Source organism: Petaurus breviceps, unplaced genomic scaffold, assembly GCF_028583685.1.
Source record: "Petaurus breviceps papuanus isolate PSGF00001 unplaced genomic scaffold, PetGlider_PUasm1.0 174, whole genome shotgun sequence".
NCBI lineage: Eukaryota > Metazoa > Chordata > Mammalia > Diprotodontia > Petauridae > Petaurus > Petaurus breviceps.
The window spans coordinates 26,312,297-26,337,939 of record NW_027185761.1 but is presented as its reverse complement, the minus strand read 5'-3'; the positions used below and the strand labels follow the sequence as shown (position 1 = coordinate 26,337,939).

The window sequence follows — 25,643 nt, the reverse complement described above, 5'->3', positions numbered from 1 at the left end:
AAAGAAGAGACTAAGCTATCACTCTCCTAGAGAATCAAGTAAAAAACTACTTGAGATAATAAGCAAATTTGGTAAAGTTGCAGGATATAAAATAAACCCACATAAGTCCTCAGCATTCCTATATATCTCTAACAAAATCCAACAGCAAGAGATAGAAAGAGAAATCTCATTTAAAATTACTGTAGACTTTACAAAATATTTGGGAATCTACTTACCAAAACAAACCCAGACTTATATGAACACAATTACAAAACACTTTTCACACAAATAAAGTCAGATCTAACTAATTGGAAAAACGTCAATTGCTCATGGCTGGATCGAGCTAACATAATAAAAATGACAATTTTACCTAAATTAAATTACATATTTAGTGCCATACCAATCAATCTACCAAAAACTTACTTTGTAGAGATAGAAAAAATAGTAGCAAAATTCATTTGGAAAAACAAAAGGTCCAGAATATCAAGGCAATTAATTAAAAGAAATGCTAGGGAAGGTAGCCCAGTCATACCAGATTTAAATCTGTATTATAAAGCAGCAGTCCATCAAAACTACTTGGTACTGGCTGAGGAACATAGCAGTGGATCAGAGTCTGAACGCAGACTGAAACAAACTACTTGCTGTGTTTCTTTTTCTTGTTTTGTTTTGTTTCCTCTTTCCCACTGATCATTCCATCAGTTATAATCCTTCTTTACAACCTGACTAATGATAAATGTGAAGATATTTGCAGATGTTATATTAGAGTACATGACACTATGATGGGGGGAGGGGAGGAGAGAGAGAGGGATAAAAATTTGAAACTCAAGGGACTGTGGAACTGAATGCTGTAAACTAAAAGTAAATAAACAAATAAATTTAATTAATAAAAAATAAATCAATCTTCAAAAAAAAAAAAAAGACAAAAGGGAAACAAACAGTCCTTGGCCTGTATATAACATATATAATATGAATACAATATGATTTTGGAAAGGAGTGCATTAGGAGAGGCTTCATGGAGAAGGTGGTACCTGAGCTGAGTCTTGATTCCAAGAGGTGAAAGTGAGGCATGCATTTTAAGCCGGGGTGTAGTCAGTACACAAAATGAAATATGAGGGTCAGCATCCTATGTGTGGAACACTGAACAGGTCAGTATGGCTGGATTGAAGAGTACATGGAGGGGAGTCATGTGTAAGAACACTGGAGAGGTAGAAAGGAGTCAGGTTATGAAAATATTTGATTTGCAAATTGAGGAGTTTATCCTAACAATCCTAGGAAGTCACTCTAATTTATTTTCTGTGTGTTGAGGGGTGGGGGATACAAACATCTTCACTTTAAAATCATTTTGGCAGGCTGATGGAAGATGTGTTGGAGTAGGGAGAAAATGAAAAGCAGAGAGACCAAATAGGAAACTATTATGACTATCCAAAGAAGAGGTGGAATTACTGTGATGACTGCATAAATGGACAGGATTATATATATATATATATATATATATATGATGTTACAGAGATAGAACTGACGAGATTTGGCAAATGGTTGTATATATAGGTTGAGTAAGAGTAAGTTATCAAGGATATAAAAGCATATGGAATAAAGACCTCTTTGTTTTATGAAATATTAATAAAAATATTTTGTCACAAAGTATTGTAAGTCTAAAATCCTTGATCTTGGCTGAATAAAAAAATGTTTATCAGTTTTTCTTAACTATGAAGTCTTAATCAATGCTAAGGAGACAATATCCTACCCTAAAGAGTCCTCAGTTTCACTTGAAAACAAATATCTAATCAGTTTTTTTGTTTTTAATTTAAATAGAAAACTCATTCAAAGTCAGGAAGGGATACTGATTAACAGAAACTAACAGACTTAGTCTTACTTATGGTAACCAGACTTAGGAGTAAAAGAATACTTTAATTTTTAAAATTAAAAGGACTATCCATTTATTTGCCTTTGACCAGATGGAAAGAGCAGTGAAAGAGGAATAATTATTTCAGGAAGATAATTTCTTTAAAGGTGTGCCAGCATTAACATTACTATAGTACTATTTAATATATTGGGGAAAAAAACCAATCTAAACCTAAAACCAATTTTGTTTTATCTTGCTCTGGAATTGTGTCTTTTTTCATGATTGGGGGAAAGGAAAGGGAAAAGGAATAAGAATTTATATAATGCCTACTGTGTGCCAAGCACTGTTCCATACTTTTACTATAAAATGTTAGTAGGATTAAGAGAAAATTACAATTAGCATGGGAAACTACTGGTCTGGTATCTAAGCATGAATGTTTGTATCTTAATAACATATCTCTGATAGATTTTGGCTACAAAAAACAATGCTGAATTTTTCTTCCAGTTAAATAGCACTGTAAAGACTTGGGATTCCAATGTCTAACAGAAGCCAGAAGGGCCCTGGAATGTTTCTCTTCTAAATATTTCATGGTCAACTGACTAGAAATAAGGGGCTTTTTGAAATACCTAAGGAGGCATTTTGGAATAAAGCTACTCAGTCTGGCTGACTCCTCATTTAGGATTAGAATCTGATGGTTTAAGAAAAAAGGACAAGTCTGCCTAGACATATTAAGAGGTGCACACACACCTTTCTAGGTTCGTGTTCATAGTTGCTTTATACACTGCACATGTTAAGGACTAAACCACACTAGGATAAATCTTCACCATGCTTAAACTTAGCCAATGTCTGCCCCTCTAGATTGACTGTGATCCTGTTAAGGAAAGGACTGAAATATGTTCCTGAAAGCAAGGGAGATTAGTCTAATTAACCCCATGACCTAGTAACAGGAACTTTCTCCTTATTCTGTTCTTTAAATCTAGATAGTGAGAAGGAATTTAAATACTCTCAGTTTATTTGGGAATCTCATGAACCTAGATATTATCTTCCCAGGGTTTCCCAAATTCAGTTTCATCCCCACCTTGTTTGTTGATGGCTTGTTTAATGTATATAGATTAACTCTATTTAGATATAAAATGGTGGTGGACATAACATTTTCTAGACAAAGTGGACAGAAAGGAATACAATGAAAAAGTAATAAATGCAGTGGTTCCCTGTTATGAAGGTAAGGTTTAGACCAGGATGGTGAAAGACAGAGAAGTCTAGAACCAAGATCCTTCGGTAATTCAGATCTAAGTCTAAATTCCCCAGGCAGGGGAGAATCAAGTCAGGCTCCTATGGGTTGATGAATTTTGAGACTGGATTTCTCTATTCAACTGAAGTCAGAACTGAATGTACAATACAAAAAGACTGGAAGAGGTGCTGGAATGGGATACAGAACCTATGAGGATTAAAAAAAAAGACTATCTCAAGAAAGACTAGCATTTTATATTTCATCCACTATAGAAATGAAACTTGCAAATTCTTAGACAACTGAATGCGCATGCATCCTACAGATCACCAGCTAAACAATTACAAAAGCAGAATCATTTGATTTGAATATTAACTCAAAAAATTAGGTTAGATGGGTGAGTGGCTTCCAGCAAAGAAGTGTTCTTTCAAAATAGAAATGAAAGGAGGCAGAAGAAAGATGGCAGAGCTTAAAAAAAAAAAAAGAGCAATGCTATGAGCTTTTCCCCACAGACTTAAAAAAAATCACCAGACCAAATCCTGATGGGGAAATCCTTCAAAAAGTCACAGTGAATCCTTTGTCTAGTTCTGACAGGGAGGTCTGTGGACACTAGAGACCCCAGGGTTGGGCCAGGAACATGCTAAGCTCAGAGCACATTATGGAGATGCTGTGCACCAGGGCAAAAGGAGAGCTGACTCATTCCAGGGCACCCTCCAATCCACACTAGGGCACTGCAACAAGGACAAGCTTTGGTGCCCATGACATAGTCCCAGGTGGCAGACCCAGGGCTCAGCAAAGGGGACCTACACATGGCAGTGGTGTTCCAGGTAAGGAATCCCTGAATAAAGGAGGAAGCTCAGAAGCAGCAGCAGAAGCAGCTAGTAAGTCTCAGACTTCAGAGGTAAAGCAGGATCTCATGAGTTTGGCAGAAATTGGGTACAGACCAACATTTCACACCATATAGCAAGATAAGAACCAAATGAATTTGACATAGACATAAAAGTCTGATATCATATGATATCATAAACAAATTAGAGGAGCAAGGCCGAAATTATCTTTTAGATCTATGGATAGGGGAAAAATTATTGGCCAAATGAGTGATTCTCCTGGGGTAGGTGTGAAAGTAGAGGACACTTTTGATAGCAATCTTTTTAAAATTTGAACAAAATTAATGCTGTTAAATTAAGAAGGGAAACAGGTAACCGGGGAAAAACTTTGAAGCAAGACACAGGTCTTATATCCAAGATATATACGGAATTCATTCAAATTTATATTTATTTTGTTCTCCAACAACAACAAAAAAGGCCAAAGGATTGAATAAACACTTTTTTGAAGGAAGAAACACAAACCATCACTAATTATATGAAAAAATGTTTCAAATTACTAATAATTAAAGAAAGGTAAATTAAAACAATTTTGACACTATACTTCACCCCCATCATATTGGTCACCCCCAAAATGGAAAATGATAGCTGTTGGAGGGGCTACATTCACACTAGAGAACTTTTGATGGAGCTATGAATTGGTCCAATCATTTTTTGGAAACGGAGAATAGGGGGAAGGCAAGGTAATTGAGGTTAAGTGACTTGCCCAAGGTCACACAGCTAGTAAGTGTGTCAAGTGTCTTAGGCTGCATTTGAACTCAGGTCCTCCTGACTCGAAGGCTGGTGCTCTATTCACTGCACCACCTAGCTGCCCCATGGTCCAGTCATTTTAGAAAGCAATTTGGAACTATGCCTAAAAAGTTATTAAACAGCACATACTCTTTGACTCAGTATACTATCACTACTAGGTCAATACCCCAAAGAGATTAAAAAAAAAAAAAGAATAAGGACCCATATGTACAAACATTTAGAGAAGCTCTTTTTATGGTGACAAAGAACTGGAAACTAAAGGGATGGCAATCAATTGGAGAACAGCTAAACAAAACATGGTATATTAATATAATGGCATACTATTTATTGTTCCATAAAAAAAAAAACAAATGGGACAGTTCCAAAGAAACATGGAAAATTTGTATGAACTGATAAAGAGTAAAGTGAGTAGGACCAAAGAATAATTTAGACAATTACAAAAGCATTGTAAAAAAAAATGAACAACTGTGAAAGACTTAAGACTTCAAAAGACTCTGATAAAGACAACAACCAATAATGATTCTAAAGGGACTGATAATGAAGAATAATGACAGGTTATACTCAAGATAAGACACATACTTTTTTTCTAACATGGTCTATTAGGGAAGTCATTTGCTTGACTATGCATATTTTTTAGAAAAGTTTCATTTTTCTTTTTGGATTAAGAAGGAGAAAATAAACGTTAAATTTTTAAAAGGTCTTGAGAAAAGGAGGTTCCTCATGGAAAAAACAAGTCAAATATGAGTTTGATTTACTTGATTACAGTGAACTAATTTAAATGATTTTATAGTATTTAATTATCTAGGAAGTTAAGAGCAAATTCACTTAAAAGGAACAACACAGATTGGAAGAAAATATTAGAACAGACCATGTAGTCACAGGTTTTTAACTAAGAAACCAAACTGGAAATAGTTTATATGGGAAAAAGAGAAACTGTGCCTATTAATCTGGAAGTTTCACCTTTAATCACCCAAAAGCAAAATTATGGGATTAATTCCAGGAATACTGCAAAAAATATATATAAGTAAACCATATGGAAGCAAAAAGGAAATTACTATAGTTTGAACATTACAGGGTCATTGGGTTAGATATAAAAAAAAGGATAATGCCTAAAAATATTGTCCTACTTTGCAGTCAGGTGGCACAGTGAATAGAGAGCCAGGGCCTAGAGTCAGGAAAACTCATCTTTCTAAGTACAAATCTACCCTCAGACACTTACTAGCTGTGTGACTCTGGCCAAGTCACTTAACCCTGTTTGCCTCACTTTCCTCATCTGTAAAATGAGTTGGAGAAAGACATATCAAACCTCTTCGGTATCTTTGCCAAGAAACCCCCCCATAGGGTCATAAAGAGTCAGACACAACTGAAACAAACAAATAACAACAACAATTTGCAAGAGAAAGATCCAGCAAGTGAAAAAATAAAAAACTAGAATAACCCAATTAAAATACTAAACAAGATTTGGAGCAGAGAAGATTAAGGTTTAGAAATTAACAATTAGGGGGCGCGGCTAGCGTGAATAGAGCACCAGCCCTGGAGTCAGGAGGAACTGAGTTCAAATCTGGCCTCAGACACTTAACACAAAAACTAGTAAAAAAAAAAAAAAAGAAATTAACAAGACTATATTGAAAAGAAAGTAAGATGCCAAATCAATACATAGATAAATGCAATTTTGTGACCTGTAACAAAATCAGTTTGAGTTAGTCATAGTCAGGAAGTAGAAAAAGAGGAGTAAAAAAATTAAAAGATAATTGAATTTCCCCAGTTTAATCTTGCAGTCCATTAGTTAAGATTGTAAGAACTGTACAGAAATGTTCTTGACACTAGAATAAATATAATAATGGCAAAGAAGAATACGGAAATGTTTAAAGTACAACTAAGGACATAGCAGATATTAAATGATCAGGAGTCCAAACCAGTGGCCCAATTTCTGATTCCCCAATAGTAAAAAGACAGATCTAGGGAATCTTCACTTTTCAGGGCCAGTATGATTTTGGAAAGGAGTGCATTAGGAGAGGCTTCATGGAGAAGGTGGTGCCTTCTATATATATAAGGTCTCTTTTTGCCACCTCTCAGAGTCTCCAGAAAGGGCTAAGTGAAAAGCAGCAAGAACAGAAAAGCCCAGGTTACATAAATGGACACAAAAGTTTAAAGGTTTTGACCTCACTGGGGGAAGGGGAGAATAGTTAGATAATCAAGAAAATGAGATCATCATGAGGGTAGAGCCACAGATTCCACAATAAATTTAAAATTAATCACTAATAATTGCAGGAAAGAAAAACAACCAACTACTAAAGGCAGTGTTGGGCATGGAGTCAGAAAGATCTGAATTCAAATCTGTCCCCCACACTGTGAAATGTGTGACCCAAGGGGCAAGTCACTTTACATCGAATCTGCTTCAGTTTTCTCATCTGCAAAATAGAGATCTTAACAGCATCTACCTCCCAGGGTTGTTAGAAGGATAAAATGAAATAATATTTGTAAACTATTCTTCAAACCTTAAAGCACTATGTAAATGCTGGTTATTATTATTAAAGGGGATATCAGGCTGCTTTTTTTTCCAAACTCAGAATTCTGTTTTCTTCACTTTCAACTCTTAGTACTATAAGTTATCAATAGGTATAAGAGAATTCATTAGAAAAATCAGCAGAGAAATGAATTCCTAACTAAGAGCTTATAATCTACTGCTAGAGCTTTCAGAAGGCAAGATCATCACCAAGTATAATACAACATGAGAGGATTTAAGCAGAAATCCCCATTTACAAGGGAAATTAAGATTTGAGAAATTAAGTGATTCCCACAAAGTCACCAAATTAATAAGTCAGTTCTCCTATGATCCTATGCTATGCACACCCTCAAAAATAATATCAAGCATTCCATGATTTTTACTTAATCCAAGCTCTAGATCTATTATAATTTCTTGTGTGTGAAGACTCCTAGAGCCCAAAAGCAGCCCACTCAAGTGACTCACATCATTCCATATACTTTTACCCTGATACTTTTACCCTAGTACTACTTGTTACCCTATTACTCAAAATAAAAAAAAATACATTAAACAATCTACTAATACCCACCAGAGCAAATGCCAAACTATACTAAAACCATTTAGAAGCATTTCCCAATTAAAAAAAATAAATAATCCTAAGGGATCAAGCCCCAGGCTTAACAAGAAAAATTCTTAGGGAAAAAATGGAACATACAGATGACATAAAAATCATATCTTTATTGGAAACACCTTCTGAAAAGTATTTTAAACAACTTAGTCACAGCATCATAATTGCCTTTATAAGCCCTTAACTGATCAGTGAGCAATTATGTGATTAATAATGCTCACTAAACATAACTATTATAGTTGGAAACCCCCTTGCCTCAAAAAAGAGTGTGTTAAAGATTCTGGTATAAATTAAAAGGGGCCAAAGAATATTATGTGGACCAAATAAGATAATATACCAAAAAAAAAAAAACCCTATTTTATACCTTAAAGACTATATAAATATCATTTCTTATTATTCAAGCTGGTATACACAAGAAAACCTTATTTTAAAATGTATTTTTGCACATTAACAACCACATTATGTGTTCAAGAGTTAAAAATTAGTAACCAAGCTACCAAAAAGGTCTCTATTATCAGTGTACTTTTGCACATCAACAATCATTCATTACATGTTCATTAGTTAAAAACTAGCAACTAAGCTACCAAAAAAATCTCTACTGTCTTACACTACCACCAACTGGCTAAACTATTTTCTTTAGTGCTAAAGCAGTGAAGCCTAAAGCCAAAGATAACCACTGAAAGATGGGGACATTTGTACTATGCTTCTAAGATAATGTATTTCTAGGTTTTGGAGGATGTTTCTTTTTAAATATAACTGTCTCTTGGACCTTATAGGGTTTACAAAATTCAGGAAACATAAAGTAATACCATGTAACAGGCTGAAAAACTTCTTAGGAACTTAGAAAAATACAGGTAACAGACAAATTATCAAGGTCTTTTCTGAAAAACTTAGTTTATGACTGTAAAATCCAAATGGAAATGTGGTTCTTAAAAGAAAATAAGCATTATTAGGGTTCAGCAAATTCTTTCAAAAATTTCAAAATACAAGCCCTATAAAAAACTTCCCAAAAGCATGGTACTGATTTTCTCCCACAATTCAGAGAAAATGCGCAACCTACATAGCAAGAAATACCAGAAAATAAGATAGCTCAGTACTTACTAATGTGGTGTTCAAAAGATTCACTATTCCAGGTCCTTCCAAAAAAAAGGCCCAGGTACAAAGTAGTTCCTTAATGCTAAATGTCAGATCTACTCGGAAGTTCTGATCAATTTTAGTATAAAGTTACCTTAAGTTGGGAGAAGCATAGGTTATATTCCAAACATATTTAAGGGGAAGATGGAAAACTGAAGTTACAGGACTTTCTTAGCTTAAGAACTGCTCATCCATGAGCCACTTTTACACAACTTACATACTACCGCACAATCTACTTGAGATAAAAACAACAAAATGTTTGTCTAGACCAAGACTCTTTTTACCCACTCCCTTCTTGGCTACCAGATTTTTTTTTTCATTTGAGTCACAGAGTATTTGTGTGTGTATCTAAAGAAGTCAGAGATAGAAGGAGGAAAACACCCTTCTTCTGAACCCTTATGCTATCTCCTGATGCGTTTAGAGGGAATAAAAAGTGAACCAGGATCAGTGTTACCTCCTTCTTAAGGATTTTTCATACCTCCATATCTTTTTTTCCTTCGGAAAGCTTTTTTCACCTAACATTGTTTTAAATCTAAACCTGTGAAAAATGTATAGTCAGTATTAGTAAGCTATAGAACCAAAAAGTTTAAGTTTAAGATTCTCACTGCATTCTACATGTGAAACTTTGGTCAAGTTATTTAACCTAGCTCTCGTCTTAGTTTCCTCATATATAAAATGTAAGGATGGTAGCAGTTGATCTCTAAAGGACCTTCCTGCTCTAAAGTCTATGATCTGGAAAGAAAATTCAGGAAAAGGACTACTCTTTTTATTTATATTAATCACTTATTGGGGCAGCTAGGTGGTGCAGTGAATAGAGCACCAGCCCTGGAGTAAGGAGGATCTGAGTTTAAATCCGGCCTCGGATACTTAACGCAAAAAATAGCCGTGTGACCTTGGATAAGTCACTTAACGCCAATTGCCCTCCAAAAAAAGGGCAAACAACAACAACAACAAATTAATCACTTATTCATGACTAGATTTTAACAATCATTTATTAAGCACCTACTACAGATAGCAGGACACTGGAAGAATTCAGGGTTTAAGTTATTGTCTGATATTTAAGGAAAGCAAAACATGTTTTTGTCCATGCCTTCCCCAAATATCAGATAATGAGAAATTAAACTGTATACCTAGAAACACATATAAGAATATCTACAACAGATGACAAAGAAGGCTGGTAGTAATTATGGAAATCAAAACAGTAGCACCACCATATCAATGTCCTAGTGTCTCTCATATAATCCAACAGCCTATTTTCACCAATAGATATGAACAGATATAGTCACAAGGAGGGGAAGAGAATCCAGAACTGAGATTTCTTTGGTGTACAGCACTCTTCACAAGGAAACTACCTTCTATTCATTATAGTCTTAGAGAATGGATCCTTAACCTGAGCTCCACAGGACCTCCCCCCACACACACACACACACCCCACTGTGGATAAATTTCAGGGCGTCTGTGAACTTAAGTGGGAAAAAAAAATTACATCTTTATTGTGACTCATTGTCATTTGGCAAACCCTTCAACTACTAATATTTTAGAAAACATTTTGATATAGACAGTTGACACATTTGTAAATATGTATATGACCAAAAGATATGAACAAACAGTCCTCAGAGGAAAACTGCACACTACTAACAACCACATGAAAAAGAATTAAAAAATTTAAATCAAAATAACTCTGAGATTTTACCTCACACCCAGCAAATTGGTAAAGATGACAACAAGTGACCAGAGTCAATGGTACAGTTCTTATGGGAAGATGGGTATACCAGTGCATAGGCCATGGGACCAAGTATCACTACCATCATTATGGAATTACGCAAATAAAAATAACAAAAATGTTCAGACTTTAAAGACACTCTTCTTTCTTCTTCAATGAGTTCAGTGCTCACAAGTATTCTACATCCATGTTTAAAGACTCTGTTATTTCTTTATCTGATCATAATCTGTTGTCATTCCACCTCTTTCTGCCTAGCAACTCCAAACCTACAACTAATCCCTCCACCCTTCTACCCTCATTTTGTCCCAAAACACCACCAACTCACTGGCTATGGTCTCCTCCTTAGTCTTGATCCCACCTTACAATGTCCCCTTCTCTTATGTCCTTTGTCCCTTTATCTTATCAAAGAATTTATCTTTCTTAGCATCTGCCTTGTATTCCTCCCACCTCCACTGCCTCTGCTCCTTACTGCAGAAAGGAGCTGGACAAAAACACAAAGTATGCTGAAGTGATCCTCTAAAAGTTTATGTTACATAATTTCAAGTGGGCCCTCAGTGTGGCAAGACACCGACTCAGCATCCCATTCACCATAGCAACTTTTCTAAACCTCTTTATCCTTCCTAGAACTCCCCATCCCCCACACTTGCAGCTGAGAATTATGCCTCATGCTTCACTGAAAAAATGTTGGACATTCCCCAAGACATCCTTCTTCTCTTCTCCTCATCTCATTCCCCCCAAATGCCTTCTGCCACTATCTCCTCCTTCACCTGTCTGACATGAAAAGGTGGCCCTTTTTGCCAAGTAAACCTCTCTACGTGCATAAGGGACCCCATTCTATCCCATCTTCTCTTCATCATCCTCACTTTCACATATCTTCTATGTTTTCATGACACTGCTCTACCCTGCTCCTTAGTCTCCTTTGCTGGTTCTTCTAGGTCACCCCCAAGACTAACTGGCACACCCTTCTATTCTCCATCTATATTATTCTACTTGGTGATCACATCAATAAGCCAAGGCTTTCATTTTCTAGGCAGGTGATTCTAAGATATACCCATCTAGCATTATTAACCTTTTTTCCGACTTCCAATCTATCATTTCCAACTGCCCAGTAACTGGAACTGGATGTCCTATGAACATCCTAATGCCAACATCTCCAAAACTGAACTCATTATCTTTTCCCCCTAAGTGCTCAACCCATCTGAGCTTCCGTATTACTGTTAAGGGTATTGCCATCCTCCCAATCACCCAGGCTTACAAAACTTAAGTATCACCTTCAACTATTCACTCTCTCACCCCCCACATCCAATTAATTGTCAAGCTATGTCGTTTCTACCTGTATATGTCCCATTCTCTCCTCTAACAGCACCACCCCCCATTGCGTCTAGCCTGGACTGTGACAATAGCCTACCAATTGATCTCCCACCACAAGTCTCTCCCCACTCTAATCCATCTGCAACTCAGTTGTCAGACTGATCATTCTAAAACTAAGGTCTGATGATATCATCTCCCATCCCATTCAATAAATTCCTGTGATTCCCTATTATCTCTACAATTAAAAATAAAATCTTCTGTGTGGCTTTTAAAGCCTTTCATAACCTGACCTCTTCCTACCATCCACATACTATAATATTTGGTGACAATGGCCTTCCTGTGATTCCTCACAAACAACATTCTATCTACTGACTCCAAGCATTTTCACTGGCTCTCCTTCATGTCTAAAATGCTCAGAATTAGAACTAGTTTCCTGGACTTCTTCAAGTCTCAACTAAAGTTCTCACTTTCTGCAAGAAATCTTTCATAATCCTTCTTAATGCCAATTATAGTCTCAGAGACTATAATCGAGATTACTCTCAAGTACCTAGTATCTGCCATTTATACTCCCACATTAGACTGAGAGCTCCTTGAGAACAGAGAATGTCTTTCACCTTTCTTTGCATGTACAGCCCTTAGCACAGTGCCTGGCATATAGCACGTGCTTATTAAATGCATACTGACTGACCTTTGATCCAGAGATTCTACTTTACCCTCCAAGGAGGTCACTGATGAGGAAGAAAGTCCTCACATATTCCATAATATTTATATTAACAATTTTTGTGGTAGCAAAGAATTAGAAACAAAGTAGACACAACAACTGGGGAATGGCTAAGTAAATTATGATATGTGAATGTAGTGCCTAGAACACAAAGACTCAATAAATGCTTAGTGATTGATTATGCGATAAGAAATGACAAATATGATGAATATAGAGAAGGTGAAAAGATTTACATGATCTGATGTAGAGTGAAGTAGGTGGAACCAAGAAAATAATATGCACAGTGACAATATAAATGGAAAGAACCATCAAATAATCAAAAATGACTGTTGCAAAATTACAAGAAGCAAGCATAGCTCTAAAAAAAAAATAGTGAAGACACTGCCACCACACTCTTTTTCAGAGATGGGAGGTCCATGGACATGGCACATTGCATATCTTTTCAGATTTTCTTCTATGCATTTATCACTTTTGCTGATTCTTTTTCTCTTGCTCTTTTTTTTTCTCTAAAGAAAATTATTTGTTGTATGAGATGACTCTTGGGGAGGGGAAGGATTTAGGAAGGGAGAAATTCTGGTGACAATACAAAATATCTCAATAAAAAAATTTTTTTTAAATTATTCTGAGAAGGGTCCCATAAGTTTCACCATACTGCCATTGGGGTTCATAACACAAAAAAAGCCTAAGAACCCCTATCTTACAGAATTATCTGAGGCACTGAGTGGTTAGGTAATTAGACCAGGGTCACATAACCAATTTATATTGGAGGTAAGACTTAAACCAAGGTCTTCCTGTCTCCGAAGTCAGTCACTCAGTCAACAAGCATTTATTAAGTACTTATATGCCAGGCACTGTGCTAAGCACTGGGGATACAAAGAAAGACAAACAACATCTCTGTCCTCAAGTAGCTCACATTCTAATGCAGGCAAAACAAATACAAAATATATATGGTTGGCTCTCTGTCCACTGTACTTGGTTGTTACTTAGATGAAATAGAGACAATTTAAAGACTATTAAACCAACGAATCAAAACAGTCTAACAAACCATTGAAGAAAAACCACATTTGAGACTAAAATTACATCTCCAAAATAATCATATAACAAATAAAAGTATAAGTACATGGCTTAATTTTTGGATTTAATATGTGAGATTCCTAAGTCTAATTTTAAGAACTCTTAAAATAGGCCTATCTTTCTCACAGAATAAATAAATAATTGACATTTATATAAGGTTTTATTTAGGTTTACTAAATGTTTTATACACATTATCTCATTCGATCTTCCCAAACCTGTTGTTCTATAAAAATCCTTACTAATGATAGTACCTAAAGCCCTGAACACCTAAAAATTCTGATCAAGGTATTAAAGATTTAGATAGCAAGTTGGTTTTAAAAAAAGAAAATGATGGTAACTTTAACCTTCACTTACCAACAGGTATATCAACAGTAGCCAAATGACTGCTAAGGAATACCATGCTTAATCTGGAACATCCTCAATGAGGACAAATATAATACAAAACAACATCTGGCGATCACAGACATGGTGAAACTAAGTAAGTATACTTGCATTTCCTACTATTGGGTTAAAAGGTAGAAATGAAAAACAAATAAAATTGTTGCCTAAGACACCCATTCATCTAATGCCTTACAAGACAAAAAGATTTAAAGATCTTGCTAAAAATCAGCACATTAAAAAATTCTGAAGCTCTCATTAGATGATAGAAACAATATCGCTATTAGGAGACATCTAGGAAAGTTGGAACTTAACTGCAATTTTGAAACTAATGAAGAAAAAAATCTCAGTAAGGAATAATCTATTTCCAAAACAATAGATTTTCTAGTTAGGCCAAATCCTGTTAAGTATTCTAACAGCAGATTTAGAGTTAAGAAAAAATGAGAAATAAAGAAAAAGGGACACTATTGACAGGGCAATATGAAGGTTGAATTCAATTTAATCAATATATAAAACAAGGGAGCCAAAAAGTTTAATCTATCCATAAGTTATGTTTAAGTTACTCACCTTCTAAGGCTTTCCTTCTTGTCCTCCCGTGACAAGCAGCCATCTAAGTGCTTATTTATGTAGGACTCAGGGATGCTCACACTGCAAACAGGACATTCCACTGCATTTAAAAATATGTATGTTATTTGTAGAGACAGAAAAAATCAATTTACCAATTTCCAATGCAGAAAAAGATAAATAAAAAGTCATAACAACAATAGCAATAATAGCAGTATTTATAAAGGGTACTTTAAGGTATGTCGTTAAACACTCTTAGAAAAACAAAGTAGAAAGTAATTGGAATATAAGGAGAACAAGGGGAGAAAAGATGTCAGGAAATCTGGAGGATTGTAAGTTAAGAATACAAAGCATGACATAAAAGACTGAGAATTAGCTGGGAGCTTTCACCTATTAGTTAAATCCACTGGGTAAACCACCTTTATCTAAGATATGCACAACTATCTTATGAAGACTCCATTAAAAATTAACATACACTGGAAGTAAATTAAATATTAACAAACTAATTCTCAGAAACTTCTGTTAGACTAGACAACACTATTATTGAACCCTATTATTATCCAAGTCTTCCATCCCTAATTCAGTTATAAACATATATCAGACTACAGGCAATCTGAGGTGGAACTAAGATGGCCGAGCATCAGGGAGAAGTGCAACCAAGCTCCACCCCATAACTCCTCTACACAAACAAAAAAAACACACCAGACCAAATCCTGATAGGGAAATAAAAAAAAACAAAAACAGAGTAATTTTTCCAGCTCAAGTCAGACAAGGGAGATAGACAGAGAGGTCTGGGAACCAGCAACACTGAGCATTCTATTGCTAGAGAGGCTCAGTACCAGAGCAAGAAGAGGCACCCTATTCAGCAGAGAAGAGCTTGCCTTTGTGTAAGGTACAAAAACAAGAGCCAAGTGGTAGCTTTATCAGTAACTACCCTGTTCTGGATCATATATCCAGGGCAGACCAAGCCTAGGGGTAGGTTATTAAAGAGGTCACAAACAATTTGAAATCAAGGGGACATCTATCAATTGCGGAATGGCTGAACAAGTTGTGGTATATGATTGTGGTATAATACTACTGTGCTATGAGAGATGTGAGAAGACTAACAGGTTGCTCTCAGAAAAACCTGGAAAGACTTATGAACTGATAAAAAGTGAAATGAGCAAAACCAGAACATTATACATAGTAACAGCAATATTGTACTATGATCAACTGTGAATGACTTAATTATTCTCAGCAATACAATGATCCAAGACAATTCCAAAGGATTTATGATAAAAAACGATCTCCATCTCCAAAGAAAGAACTGATGGAATCTCAATGCAGACTGAAGCATACTTTTTTTTTACTTTGTTTTTCTTGGGGTTTTTTTTGCCTGTGTTTTCTTCTACAACATGACTAACATGGAAATGTTTTGTATGACCATACATGTATAATCTATATTAAATTGCTTGCCTTCTCTTTGGGGGGGGGGGAGTGGAATTTGAAACTTAAATTTTTAAACTCAAAATTTTTTAAAAGAATGTTAAAAATTGTTCTTACATGTAATTGGGGAAAAAATAAAAAATTAATTTTTAAAACAAACAAAAAGACCACAAATCCTAGGCTATGTACTGTAAATAAGCATAGAGCTCATTCAGAAGCCAACAGCAATGTGGCTCTGACCCCAAAAGCAAGGGAGGCTCTCAGTTATTACTTCAAGCCCAGTCTAAAGCCTGCAGTAGAATAACCAGGGCAAGAATTCCAGGGCAGACCAAAAGAAAGCCAGCAGATCTGTCGCTCCCAAACGGTAGAACTTTCCAGCTGGCTGATAGTAGCTGAGTCTAGTAGCAGTCTACTAGAAATCTAACTGGAGCAAGAACACAGGTATATTGCTCAGACCTAAGTCTAGAGCAAGAACTTGCACAGCTTAAACTTAGTGAGTTTCTTTATAAAGGAGAAATACAAGAAAACAGTCTCCTACCTTTAGTAACTTCCTTAAAAGCAGATGTAGAGGGTTTCTCAGGGCCATTAACAGAGACAGACCTTTGAGCCTCCCTTGCTTCACTTGATGCCCCATTTATCTCTGTAGAACTGCAATGCTTTTTTCCTGTAGGACTGATTTTACCTTCTTTGACTCTCTTTGGCTTTTCTGGTGTTTTTATAGAAGAATGAATTTCTTTTACCAAGTAAGAATCCATCATTCTGTTTTCTTGTCTTAAAGAAGAACGCATGTGTACTTTAGAAACTTGGATTTTGCCAGAATTATTCTTTGTGCAGGAAGGCAGAGGAGATATTGGTGGTGAATCTAGGGTGAACTGCAATATTTGATTCCTTGGGGGACAAGAAACAAACTTAATTAGGACATCAAACAATGAATGTATTAAATGGTCTAGATTATTTATCTGCCCCTCCCTCCACTACCCACTGTTTTCTGTTTTATAATCTTAAGTTTTATAATGACAACAAAACAAAAATATACCTTCTGTGACAAAAAGAGTCAGAACTAATGTTGGAACAGCTATAGAAAAAACAGGCATAGTCATGCACTGTTGGTAAAGGAATGAAATATTCTAATCATTCTGGAAAGCAATTTGCAATTATTCCAAGAAAGTGAATAAAATATCTATGAACCAAAGCTCTTACCTTAGGTACATACCCCATTGGGTCCCATATACATCAAAGTATTTATAACAGTGCTTTTTTGTAGTACCAAACAAAGGAAGACAGCCATCGAGTAAAAAACAGCTCAAGAAACCGTATACCACAATTTCCAACAAGATTACACTCAACCAGGGCGGCTAGGTGGCGCAGCAAGTAGAGTACCGGCCCGGAGTCAGAAGGACCCAAGTTCCGTTCCGGCCTCAGACACTTAACACCCACACAAAGAAACTAGCCATGTAACCTTGGGCAAGTTGCTTAACCCTAATTGCCCTCCAAAAGGCAAAAAAAAAAAAAAAACAAAAGATTACACTCAACCATTAATTATCCAAGAGCTTAGCAGCTGCCTATCTTTTGAGCATTTTGCTGCTAATTAGTAAGATATTTATCAGTAGATTAAAAAACTTTTTTTGGATGCTTGTTTCTGTGCTGTGTCATAGCTCTTCACTTTGAAGTGAGGGAAATAAAAGAAGATAATTCAAGCCAGCTGTTACTACTAGTTAGTAAAGCAGGTAAAAAATTGTTTAATTTAACAAACATCTATTACTTTTCTACTAAGGCCTTATATTGGCCACTATAAAAGACACAAAGATGCATGATAGATTCTTGTTTTCAAGTCTATGAGGAAGAGATTTTAAATTTCTGGATAATATTTGAAGTATTTATATCTGCTTTGTAGGTATTTCTTATGTACCTATATAGGCATGTTATCTCCCCCATTAAAATTTAAGGACCTTGTTGGCAGGAAAATATTTCACATTTTTCTTCATATCCCCATTGCTTAGAACAGCTCCTGACAGATAAAAAGTCCTTAATAAATGTTTGCTGGTTGATTGATTCGTGGTTTTCTGTTGTCCTTGTCTTTCTTTGATTCGTGGTTTTCTGTTGTCCTTGTCTTTCTTTGATTCGTGGTTTTCTGTCGTCCTCTCGTTAGGCAGCAAGATGGTACAATGGATAAGAGTGTTAAACCTAGCGTCAAATCCAGCTTAGGACATTTACTAGCTGTGTTACCCTGGCCAAGACTTCAATCTGTCTCACTTGCCTCATTTGGAAAATGGAGTATTACCTCCCTCCCAGAGATGTCCTAAGGATAAATTAGGATAATGTTTGTAAAACACTGCAGAACTTATATATAAGAAATATAAGAATATATAAATGAATAATAAAAGAATATATAAAAAAATAAAAGAATATATAAAATAAGAATATATAAATATAAGAATATATAAATTATATAAGAATATATAAATGCTAGCTCTTATTAGATACCACTAGTGTGGTAGTAGCTTATGATCACAGACTTTGAGCTGAAAGGAACTTTAATAAAGTCAAGTAGACAAGCACTTAAGCATCTACTATGTGCCAGGCACTGTGCTAAGTGCTAGGGATTCAAAGAAACGTAAAAAAAAAAAAATAGCCTCTGCTCTCAACAGGATGTGAAGAGGAACAATGCCAGATGATGGGAGTAAACTAAGAAACACCATTCCATCCTGCCCAGGCAAAGAGAAGAAACACTGCTCCTCCAGCACTTTCCACTGTAAACCCTCACCTGAGCTGTCAAAGGTCTTGAAAAGACTCCACCCTGAAAGCCAAATCCCCAGAAATGGTGATAACCACCTTGAACTTATTCCTCAATGAATAAAAACTCCCACAGGTCATACCATCCCCATCTCAGTGCTTCTGAACTCTCAGCTTCAAATTCATTCTCCATCCCCCGCTCCCCACCCCACTTCCATGTCACTGCTCTCCTTTACCTGTCTGACTGCTCCTTCTCATTCTACTTTGCTGGATCTTCATCCAGGTCACATCTACAAACAGGGGGGGTCCCCAAGGTTCTGTCCTGGGCCACTTTCTCTTCTCTCTCTACACTTTCACTTGGTGCTCTCATCAACTCCTATGTATTCAAAAGTGTAGAGGGAGAGGAGAAAGTGACCCAGGACAGTGCCCCCTGTGCTCCAGCAAGAAAGGTCAACTTTAAAAGTCAGGAAATAGGCAAACACCATAAGCAAAAAGCACAAACGGACAATGACCATAGATTTTTATTATGGGGACAGGGATCTTCAAAGCACAAATTCAGAAGAGGACAACGATATTAAGATACCAAAATTGGAAACCTCAAAGGGAAATATGAACTGGTCTCAAGCCCAAAATCCCTCCTAGCAAGAGCTCAAGAAAGATTTTAAAAGTCAAATATGAGAGGTAGGAGAAAAACTGGGAAAAGAAATGAGAGGTATGCAAGAGAAGGTCAATAGCTTGGAAAAGGACAAAAATTGACTATATAAAACAAGTCCTTAGTACACTGATGAAAACAATTCCTTTAAAAGTGGAATTGGTCAAATGGAAAAGTAAGCACAAAAACTCACTGAAGAGAAGAACTCCTTAAAAAGTAAAATGGGCCAAATGGAAAAAGAGGTACATAATCTAAAAGGAGAAAACAATTCGTTAAAAATTAGAATTGGGCATGTGGAAGCTAATGACTCTATGAGATACCAAGAATCAGTCAAATAGAAAAAAAAAAAGAATGAAAAAAATAGAAGAAAATGTAAAATATCTCATTGGTAAAACAACTGACCTGGAATATAGATCCAAGAGAGACAATTTAAAAATTGTTTGTCTACCTGAAAACCATGATGAAAAAAAGAGCCTGGACAGCTTCTTTCAGGAATCATCAAGGAAAACTGCCCTGAAGTCCTAGAACCAAAGGGTAAAACAGTCATCAAAAGAATCCACCAATCACCTCCTTAAAGAGATCCCAAATTGAAAATGCGAAGGAATATTGTAGCCAAATTCCAAAATTACCAGGTCAAAGAAAAAATACTGCAAGCAGCCAGAAAGATATGATTTAAATATCATGGAACCACAGTCAGGATTACGCGGGACCTTGCAGCTTCTACATTAAAAGATCAGAGGGCTAGGAATATGATATTCCATAAGGCAAAGGAGCTTGGATTACAACCAAGGATCAACTACCCAGAGAAACTAAGCATAATCTTTCAAGGGAGGAGATGGACATTCAATGAAATGGGGGACTTCCAAACCTTCCTGATGAAAAGACTAGAGTTCAACAGAAAATTTAATCTTAAAATACAAGACTCAAAAGAGGTATAAAAAAGTAAATAGGAAAGAAAAAACATGTTATTAATAAGGGCAAACTGTTTGCATTCCTACAAGAGAAGATGACACTTGTGACTCTTGAGAACTGTATTGTTATTATCACATTTAAAAGGGGTATTCATAGACAGAGGGCTTGGGTATAAGTTGACTTTGATGTGATGATAAAAAATCTAATTAAGTGGTGAAAAGGGATTGTACTGGGAGAAGAGGAAAGGAGGAGGCAGACAGGGGTAAAATATCACATGAAAAGGCACAAAAATCCCTTACTGTAGAGGGAAAGAAGGGAGAGAGAAGAGCATTGTTTGAACTTACTCTCATCAGATTTGGTTCAAAGAGGGAATAACACAATCAGTTAGGTATAGAAATCTAATTTACCCTACAGAAAGTAGGAGAGGAAAGGGGAAAGAAAAGGGAGGGGGTAGAAGGGAGGGAAGACTAAGGAAGGCAGTGGTCGATAGCAAAACTCTAGTGAGGAGGGAAAGGGAGAAAGAAGAAAGAAAAGTATAAAGAGGGGGGAAATAAGATGGATGGCAGAAACTAAACATAGATCAACATCTTACACCCTATACCAATATAAAGTCAAAATGGGTACATGATTTAGATATAAAGACTGATACTATAAGCAAATTAGGAGAGCAAGGAATAGTTTACCTGTCAGATCTATGGAGAAGGGAAGAATTTATGATCAAACAAGAGATAGAGAACATTATGAAATGCAAAATGGATAATTTTGATTACATTAAATTGAAAAGGTTTTGCACAAAGTCAATACAAACAGAAGGGAAGCAGAAAGCCAGGAAACAATTCTTACAGCCAGTGTCTCTCATAAAGGCCTTGTTTCTAAAATATAGAGAGAACTAAGGTGAATTTATAAGAATACAAGTCATTCCCCAAATTATAAATGGTCAAAGGATATTGACAGACAGTTTTCAGTGGAAGAAATTAAAACTATCTCTAATCATATGGAAAAAATGCTCTAAATCACTATTGATTAGAGAAATGCAAATCGAAACAACTCCAAGGTACCACATCACACCTAACAGATTGACTAACATCACAAAACAGGAGAATGATAAATGTTGAAGAAGATGTAGGAAAATTGGAACACTAATGCATTGTTAGTGGAGTTGTGACCTGATCCAACCATTCTGGAAAGCAATATGGAACTACACCCAAAGGCTATAAAATTGTGCACACCTTTTGACCCAGCAATACCACTTCTAGGTCTGTATCACAAAGAAATCACAAAAACAGGAAAAGGACCCACATGTACAAAAATATTTATAACAGCTCTTTTCATGGTGGCAAAGAATCAGAAATTGAGAGGAAGTCCATTAACTTGGGGAATGGCTGAACAAGTTGTGATATATGAATGTAATGGAATAGTACTATTTCAAATGTACTACAAGAAATGATGAGCAGATGGACTTCAGAACAACCTGGAAAGACTTATATGAATTGATGCTGAGTGAAATTAATGGAACCAGGAGAACACCGTACACAGTAACAGTCCCATTGTGTAATGACCAACTTTGATAGACTTAGCTCTTCTTAGCAATGCAAGGATCTAACACAATTCCAAAAGACTTGCAATGGAAAATGCTGTCCATATCCAGGGAAAGAACTCTGGTGTCTGAATGCAGATGGAAGCATACTATTTGTTCTCCTTTTCTTTTGTTGTTTTGCTTTATTTCTTCTTTCTTGTGGTTCCTCCCAGTAGTTCAAATTCTTCTTTACATCATGACTAATGTGAAAATGTGATTGATGTGTACAGACACACACACACATATACACATAGTATAAGTAGAGCCTATATCAGATTGCACACCATCGTGGGGAGGAGGAAAGAGAAGGAAGGTAAGAAAATTTAAAACTCAAAAATCTTATGGAAGTGAATGTTGAAAACTAAAAAGAATTATATTTTTAAAAGAGGAAAAAAAAAAAGAAAATGATTTCTCAATATTTCTCACACAAAACACTCCAACCTTTCTCTGGCTATCCCTGAAGGCTGGAATTCTCTCCCTCCTCATCTCCACCTCCTGGCTTTCCAGGCTTCAAGTTTGAGCTAAAAAATCTCACCTCCAAAAAGAATCCTTTCCCAATACCTCTCAAGCCCCTCTAGGACTAGCTAGAAAAGACTCTGAGTGATCTCACCAACAAACTGAGTCTACTCTGAGGGCCAGTCTCACTAACAATGGAGAGGTTTATGGCCAGTAAGGAATCTAGCCACTCAATGATGAATTCTTCGGCTATGATGATCCACAAAAATGAAAAATATAAAATGGTCCGCAGTTCTGTGGCAATTTCTTTTATAGTGATAATGGAAGAATCATTAGAAAAAAGGAAAGAAACAAACACTTATTTAAGCACCTACAATGTACAAGACATTATGTTAAGCACTTACAAATATTATCTCATTGGATCCTCACAACAACCCTGTAAAATAGGTGCTTATTATTATTAATATTATCCCTGCTTATTAGACATTATATCTATTTTACAGTTGAAGAAACTGAGGCAAAAAAAGGTTAAGTGACTTGCCCAGTGTCACATAGCTCATTAGTTTCTAAGGCCAGATTTGAACTCAAGTCTTCCTGATTGCAGGCCCAGAGATTTATGCACGGTGCCAGAATCATACAAACTCTGAACCATCTACTGTAAAATATTAAATATCTGAAGGGAATAATATACCAAGAACAAGTACCATGTGATATTACCAAATGATTGTAATATGAGAAAAAAACAACTAATTGGCCACTTCAGGAGAGGCTAAATGAGAACTTTAGATGGAAAAAAAAATTATGCAAAAATCTATACAAGTAGTGAATAAAGTACTTATTAGCTTATTCCATCAACATATTCCAAAGGATCATGTAAGTAGCAAGGCAATAAAATCATTAAGAGAGTCATAAACTAGGCTAAAAGCCAGTGTGTCTTACGTTTTCAGTATTAGTACTTTAGTAAGAATTATTTTTCAAAACAAGGAAGTTTCTGAAACATTTAAATATACATACAATCCCAGATATCCTAAACAAAAAGTGTGCATATGGAGGATATATTCCAATGTAAATTATTATGAGCAAGAAAAGGAAGATGGGAGTTAAACAATAAAATTAGGTCATACCGTGCCGAACTAAAACTTTTTACCAGTTCATCCAATATCCGGTTATTTTTCAGGTCAGGCTCTGTGACTGTCTAGAAAAGAAAAACAACAGATGGAAAATGTTCAAATAGACAATAATTAACCTATCAGAATCTTGTTTTTACAAAATGCATGACACTTTCTGCTATATCTCATCCTTCTCCACTACCCCCTCACTACCTCATCCCATTAAAATTTCCAGGAAGGTTTCAAAAATAAATTTTATGTAACCTATACCATTATATTCCTTTCAAAACAGTGAATCAGTATCTAACTAGAGATCTGAGAAAAGGCCTCCAAGACTTTTGGTAAAAACACTACTGATTTGTAATGTCTACAGACAAATCCTATTATGGGCAAAATTTCTTCAAATCCTCCAATTTAAGGGACTTAGATATGCTTCCATAGAGAAGTAACAAACATGTTGACTGAGAGGAGTAGCTACTAACAGATACCATCTTTTGAGCAATGAGCTCATGAAAAGATTAATGTAGCAGTTTTAAGAAGAATCTCCTATGAGTCTATTTTTTGTTGTTGTTTAAGACTAGTTTAATGGAATTTGCAATAAGCTAGTTATGAACAGGATGACATATCATTATATGACAATATGATATCCACAAATAAAATAAGTCAGTGAAAACTAGGATTCGAGTCCACCTGGGAAGATTGGTGGTGGTAGAGAGGCACTTTTTTGAGAGGAAAAAAAGATAACAAGATCTGGAGTTGAAAGGAATCTTCGAGATCATCTAGTCTGACCTTCCACAAGTTCACAGAGTAAGTGAGAGAGCTGAGGTTCAGATTCAGGTCCTCTGACTCCAAATCCAGGCCTTGTCTACTATACCACACTGGTTCCCATAATACACTTGATTTATAGAGCACTAAGAAAAAAATGCAGTACTCTTTCATACATGAAATGATTCTAGTCTCATAATAATCTGAAGAAGTAAATTAAGTACTATCATCTTTCTTTCAAAGATGAAGAACTGTGAGGAAGTTGCAAAACCTGAGAAAAATAATCTCACTATTTATATAGCACTTTAAAGTTTTAAAAAGCACTTTCCAGATGACCTTCATGATAACCCCATTTTATTGAGGCTCAGAGAAGTTAAAGGGTTCACCTTGAAGTCAAATGGGATTGACTCATTTTTTGGAAAAGAAACAAGAAATCCAAACTTTTACAAATAGCCCTCTTTTCACTACACTACTTGGTCTTTCCTTTCAACCTTTTTTTTCCTCCCTTTCTTGATTCACGCCTTCTCTCTACAACCATTTCTCTTACTCCCAATGTTGTAGAACTAACAAAGCTATGTCCCAGAGTTCTTTCTGAGAAGTATGTGTCTTGAGAAAGAGAGGTGCTAGATGAATCAGGTTAATTCTTCTGGACACATGCTATGTACTCCTGGGTTTTCTATGCCATGAGCCCCTGGCACCATTGCAAAGACAGTGAGACTATGATGAAATGCATGATCACATTTTCCACCAGAATTCAACAATCCAAGAAAAGGAGTCAAAAAATATGACATTATAGGGAGTATAAGCTCTCCTGATCTTAAAGTTTTTATTTCCCAATTCAGGCTTAATTGATAAAAAAAAACATTAACATAAAAGTATCATACAAATTAAACAAAGCCAGACACTCCCAGAAGTTTCTAGAGACACTTTTCACACCACTCCACTATTATGTCTTCAGTGTAGCTTCAATCAGCAAGCACACAGCCCCTGTGGGGCTCTTCATAGTTTTGAATGGTCAACACTTATGATCAAAAATGTTAAGAAAAGTTTTCACATAAAACTCACCATACAACAGGTTGGACACTGTGTTTTGTAGGACAAAAATTTTCTTATACAAAGAGAACAGTCTGAAAAAAAAAATCAAAATGATGAATAATCAGTCCATTAGCCTGTATTTATAATGCAAATCTGACTTATAACAAAACTTCAATCCATCAACAAGCACCTATGACCTACTTTCTATGTGCCAGCCATTATGCTAGGTGTTAGGGATACAAATATAATAAATTAAACAATCTCAACTCAGAAGGAGC

General features: G+C 35.8%; 1 protein-coding gene across 4 annotated transcripts in view; it reads right to left on the bottom strand.

Annotated features, from left to right (window-relative positions):
* Positions 1 to 25,643, bottom strand: part of RAD18 (RAD18 E3 ubiquitin protein ligase) — a 110,507-nt gene that overhangs the window by 70,814 nt on the left and 14,050 nt on the right. For all 4 annotated transcript variants that reach the window (XM_069084040.1, XM_069084037.1, XM_069084039.1 and 1 more), the window contains exons 3-6: positions 25,396 to 25,457; positions 23,581 to 23,651; positions 16,666 to 17,015; positions 14,706 to 14,805 (exon numbers count right to left, since the gene is read on the bottom strand). In XM_069084040.1, coding sequence (XP_068940141.1) covers positions 14,706 to 14,805; positions 16,666 to 17,015; positions 23,581 to 23,651; positions 25,396 to 25,457 — 583 coding nt within the window. The remainder of the gene's footprint in view (positions 1 to 14,705; positions 14,806 to 16,665; positions 17,016 to 23,580; positions 23,652 to 25,395; positions 25,458 to 25,643) is intronic.